We start from the raw sequence: 5,857 nt of genomic DNA, 5'->3' as shown, positions 1-5,857 counted from the left end.
TAAAATTGAGTACTTTAATATGCTTATTTTCTTCCCTCCCGGTGGAAAAGCACTCGTCATTTTCTCTCCTTCCCTCATTCGAGTCTAATTAAGATTGTCCTCAACGAGCAAAGCACGTTATTTTATAATGTACCTCACGTGCACTGCACCGGGACAAAATGTCACTCGTCTCGTTTTCTTTTTAACCAATACAGAATTTTGACTCTGGCGAGTCGCTTGTAACGTACAGGACGAGCTGAATATGGAGAAAAACCTCAAAGTGCCAAAGTCATTGTGCAGCTCAAGACGTCGATGAATGTGAAATAATATAAAAGATAACCATCTATTTACAAGAAGAAAAAAGAAGAAGAAAAAAAAAAGAGAGAAAAGATCACGAGGAAGATGAAGGACTGGCAGTGACCAATTCCCTCAAGGCCTTATTTTCGGCGCGGATTCTGACGTTCTCGTCTGCTAACTTGCGAATCTCCTCTTTGAAGATACTAATCTTCTGCAACTGTTCTTCCGTCTCTTCAGCCGTCGTCTGCGTTTCCACATCTAATCGCGCAGTCCGAGATTCGCGCAACTTGTGTTCCAAGTCCTGAACACGATCCTCCAACAGGAGGTATTCTTGTACGAGTTCAGTCTTGCTCATCGAGTTGAGCCTTTCCGCGTGAATGTCATCGTAGGCCTCCGAGAATTGTTTCTGCAAGAAATCATCCTCATCCTCTGGCGAGCTGTAGAACTCATCCGACGAATCGATGCTGTTAACACTGTTGATGCTATTGTCACGATGCCGATGGCCTCCGTTGACAATGTGCTCGTAGTCAGGTTCTTGTACGCAGTGATCTTCCATGAGAAATTGGGTGGTGTTGTACGGAGCCACTGGAAGTCCATGTGCAAACATCTGGGCTCGCACTTTGTTGGCCCGACGGGATTCCCGCTCTTCCAACTCCCTTCTTTCCTCCCAGGAAAGTTTATAATACGGCTTCCACTTGCGCTTCTTATTTTTGCCACGGCGGTTTTTCTTGCGCTTCCCCCCGTTGTCCTGGCCATGATCGGACGGAGTCTGCTGGTCATCCTCCTCATGTTGCTCCTCGTGACCGCCAGGGAGCGGGAGTCCACATCCAGGTACACTTCCGCTTGTCGTCTGCTGCTGCGGAGGAGTCGCCACGATGGGGTCTTCATGACGCAAAACTTCTACTTCACCCATGACGCACCAGTAGCACACACTAAAAGACAGTTCGAATGCTCCGAGAACCAAATACAGCTGGTTAACATTTGCAAAAATTTCGCAACTCACAATAAAACACGGCGCGATCACGTTGCCAAATGCACGCGTCAACACTTGTCGGAGAAATGCGCCAGCACTGGCTTCGTTGTCTAGTTTGGTAGGTTTGTGCACAACCGCTTCGCGCGCCACGCGAAGTAGTCCCGCGCCTTTCTCGTCGTCTTTTTTCACGGGTGAATCCCTGAAATTAACCGATAGGAGGTTCAGTGTAAATCACGTGCATATTCCGAAGCGTATTATTTACATCTTATGACTTAAGCCATATTAAAAAACCGTTAGCGGAACGTTACTTAGAGGGCTAATCGCCATAGGAAGCCGTGGTTTGTTGTGGTGGCCATTAAGGATGGTTTACAACAGGTATTTTCCAAGTCAATTTGTGTTTACTCGGATTATGCGGTGAAGATTTGGAGTGGTAAGCGTCGCAGACCCGCCGCGTGTTAGCCTCGTCTGCTGTGGATACGTCTGTATTGCACCCGTCTGCTTGGTCAGGATGGTCAGGATGGCAGACATGTTTGCAGCAACCATGGCGGAGGTCGAATTGTCGATCAGATAAGCCATTCCGTCTTTTGTGATGCAGTGGCACACGTTTTTGAATCGTTGCTGCTTTAATCTAGGCATGTGCTGTTTCGCTACCTTTGGCAATTGTTTCCAGGCGGTGTTGGATTTCACACACATGGTAACAAAAATCGACCACCCCGTCTCTGCCTGCTCATTCTTGTACTAAAATTTGAGACGATAATGGGTGTTGGGATTGGTGCCTATCATTGTGTACTCCCCTACATTATATTTGACATTGCTGATCATCATTGCCCATTTTGCTTCACGCCCATTATGCCGTCGCACAGTGAACTCGGTTGCTGATTATATGCATACTTATTTCACCACTTCGTAAACCTTTCATGTGCCCATATTGTAGAAAAGTTTTTTTCTCTTTCTTTTTCGGGGAGTGGACAACATTGTGCGATGCCACAAATGCCACTACCCATTTTCTCTCTCTCTCTCTCATAAGCACATAACCTATTTGCTCAGTTCCTGTTCGGTAATTTATTTCTTCCGCAGCGGTCACACTTCATTTTCATCGCCATCATCAACCGTGATCCCCAAGACTGTAAAACTGGACGGAGTATAAAAACCAGCAGAAGAGGCACTTCGTCGCATTTGAAAGTCAATAAAGTAATCTTCTTATCGTTGAGAGTCATGAATCGCAGAAGACGTAACCACACCAGCTCGCTCGCATTTTACTGCTATGCTCAACGTAAAACATCGCTTGATCTAAAAATAAAAATTGCGACAAAAGGAACAAAATAGGAATTTGAAATGCGGATGCACCTTTTAGGAACTCAAAAGGACGTTACAGAATTGACGGGTCGCAATTTGTGTTTTGGACGGCGCCTCGAGATCTGCTTGGGTGTCGCAGCCAGCGGACGATTAGCGGTTGGCCAAAAATCAACCGAGTGAAATAAGCGATGAAATCCTTTTACTGTTTCACGAATTCTTGTTTTTGTAAGGCAAGTTCTTCCCTTTGACTGCAGTGGCGTAGCGAGAAAGAGGGGGTGTTCGAGAGGTGCCTTGGTAGTGCATTTGGGAGAGGTAAACAGAGGGTATATCCTCTCCCCTATGGACGTAAAGTTCTTATAACCCCCCCCCCCCCCAAATATTTTTTTGGCTACGCTGCTGAACTGATTGACTGCATTGTCTTTGCGTATATAAAATAGGAGATTGAAGTGGGTGCTCGCCCCCCTTGAGATGGTTTCCCTGAAACTGCATTCGGGAGTTTTTCACAAATGCCCGGACGAGCGACACCTCAAAATACTGTGCACATCGACGTTGGTTTACGTCGATGAGTCATGAGAAAGAAGGGTAATTCTAAGCAGAGTGGAGTTGACCGTGCTAGATAGTGCACATGTGTTTGCTGAGCTCCTTTCTTTTTCTTTTTTTTTTAGTGGCACGTCGGTTGTCCTCGTAAGTGCGCATGTGCATCCGCCATGCCTATATCGTCTGCAATGAATTTACTCCCTCGCTCTTCTTGATATACAAGAGCTGTTTCTGATGCCCTAGCTACAGGCAGTGAAATCAATCTCGATATATTTCCCGTTCACGCTGTCGAGTGTAGTACGTATTATTCAACGCGAATCTGCAAAAAATGAAGCCAGTCACCTGTGCGTCGTTGAGACGTTTCTAAAGCGGGAGTAAATTTCCAAAATTGCTGGGTGACCCATATATTTCTTTTGACTTTCCTCTTGAAAGGCGAATTCCTTGTGTTCTCTCTCGGCTTGTGAGGGGCCTGCTACGGAGCTACGGAGTCAGGGATGGACAGTATTTAAATACGTCGTAATTAAAATACTCTTTAAAATATAAATACGTGTATTTATATTTAAATACAGACTCGAAAAATATATTTATAATTATATTTAAATACCAATTTTGGGGTATTTATTCCTGTAAATACTTTATAAATACTCCTAAGTACAGTATATGCTGACTCGCAAGAAAGCTCGGAAGAAGGCTAAGTCCGTGTTTGCGCTAGCATGCGCGTGCGACAAACCATTTTAGATGGCAAGTTTCTCACTGTTGTTGCGGACACCGGTCGCGACTACCCAATTACCTTGTTGTACGAAGCAGCTACATCAAATTTAGTACAAGCCTTTGTTCGTCGGCACCTGTGGAGATGCTGTTCTCCGTTGCGAATCCGATTGTACGGCCGAGTCAGAAGATGCCTAAAAGGTGCAGACTTCGAGAAACTTCTAATATTAAAATCGCTACGATAATCAAACAAATAAATGCTATTGTTCGTTGCTGATTCGTTGTAATGATCATCGTTATTTCTGTAATTCCAGATGACATTTTCGTCACAGTATTTATGGTAGTAGTTACGGTATTTAAATACTGTATTTTGTATTTAAATACTCACGTTGACAAGTATTTATGGAGAGTATCTGAATACCCCTTTCAACAAAGTATTTTGTATTTCTATTTAAATACTCAAAAATTTATTTATGCCCATCCTTGCTCCGAGTGAGGGTAGCAGAAACAATGTTGCTCAAGATTCGCTGGGTTTCATCATTTGAGGTAGTCCTGTCGAAAGAAGAAATTTCTTCATTGGTGTATTTCTTCATCGGAGCGGCCCACTGCTAGCTACCAAGAAGAGATCGAATAAGGAACGGGTGACCGGCTACACTCTTAAATTCTCAACACCCTTTTCGGTGCAAATGGGGTGTAATTTGGGTGTAAATCGTTTTGCACACCCCCCGTTACACCCTTCTGAGCAAAAAAGTTTGGACGGGGGTGTTATGTGGGTGTAATGGTTACAGAGCCAGATTTTGAGGGTGTATCTGTGGCTACTGGTGTGAAAAGGGTGTAACTTAACAAAATTTTCAACACTGTCGTGAAATATGAATGCCGTGTACTCATACCGAAACCACAGACGTTATCTTGATGGTGAGTTAATACTCCGAGCAATTCTTTACTTCAGTGTTTTTTGTGTATATAATCAAATTAAACTTACACACCTCACCCTTCGTTTTGACTGGAAGGCGAGCAGGGCTATCAAATTTGCAGACGCTCGCAAGACAAGCAATGTGTATAGTATCTGTTTTCTCTTAGAAACGAAATGCCTTTCTAAGGGAGCTTTTCCTTCGTTATGCCATTTATGTGATGTTTCAAGTTTATCAGTAAATTTAAGCGCGTACATCCTTATCCGTATATCATACCCTATATATTGATCCAGTATGGCACCAGTTCGCAATTGCTATATTGGAACAATATTTGTCCACAATGCATTACATTTTCATGGTATGCATTAGCTTTAGCTGATATGCATGAATCACTCACTATGGAAACAAAGCTGCACACGTTACGCCATTGTTTAAGGGTGTTGATTTACACCGAAAATGGAATCAGGGTATTACTCAGTTACACCCCAGGTGGTGTCGAATTAGCACCTCTCCTGCAGGGTGTACTTGCATCTTAAGGTGTTGATTTACACCAAAAAATTGATCAGGGTATCATCCAAGAAGGTGTATAAAATTTTAGAGTGCATTCTATCCATCTCTCACTATTTATGTCTTCTCCTGCGCTGCAATAGAGAAATGCAACACCCCGGTTTTCCGTAAACGTTTGTCCCAAGCTGTACATGCTCATGTTCGACACAAAATTATGCTGTGGATGCATAAGCTGCACAATAATTCCTTCGATGACATTACAGCAGTTACTTTCTTAGAAGTCACACCAAGGACGAACTTGCTCCTTTTCGCTTAGTTACTTTGGCTCCAGCATCCGGGATGTTCTTTCTCATCGCTCATTTAAATACAAAGTAAAATGACACTTTGTATATTTGTTACTCATTATTCTCCCGTTTCTTATTTTTCTGTTGATTTGTATTCGTGTATTATGGTTTATCTTTGCTTCTGGACACGAGGCATATTTTTCTCTTTTATCATCTTCAATTACGGAATGTATGACAGCGTTCAAACTACCAGTCCCGCATTGTAACGTGATTTATAAAATATTCCCATTCCTAAAGAAACATGTCTAATATACCATATACATATTCTAAAATTACTTTTTTGAGAGCTTGCCAGGAGCCATCAG

General features: G+C 43.1%; 1 protein-coding gene across 1 annotated transcript; it reads right to left on the bottom strand.

Moving 5' to 3' along the window:
* LOC135386379 (protein HEXIM1-like) lies at positions 1–1,371 on the bottom strand. The gene has a single exon (XM_064616259.1). It carries the CDS (start codon positions 1,187–1,189, stop codon positions 371–373), a length of 819 nt encoding a protein of 272 aa, XP_064472329.1. The 5' UTR covers positions 1,190–1,371; the 3' UTR covers positions 1–370.
* Between the last annotated feature and the right edge of the window lie 4,486 nt (positions 1,372–5,857).

Source organism: Ornithodoros turicata, chromosome 2 (assembly GCF_037126465.1).
Source record: "Ornithodoros turicata isolate Travis chromosome 2, ASM3712646v1, whole genome shotgun sequence".
Classification (NCBI taxonomy): domain Eukaryota; kingdom Metazoa; phylum Arthropoda; class Arachnida; order Ixodida; family Argasidae; genus Ornithodoros; species Ornithodoros turicata.
The sequence above is the reverse complement of the archived record's forward strand: the minus strand, read 5'-3'. Positions and strand labels throughout refer to the sequence as shown.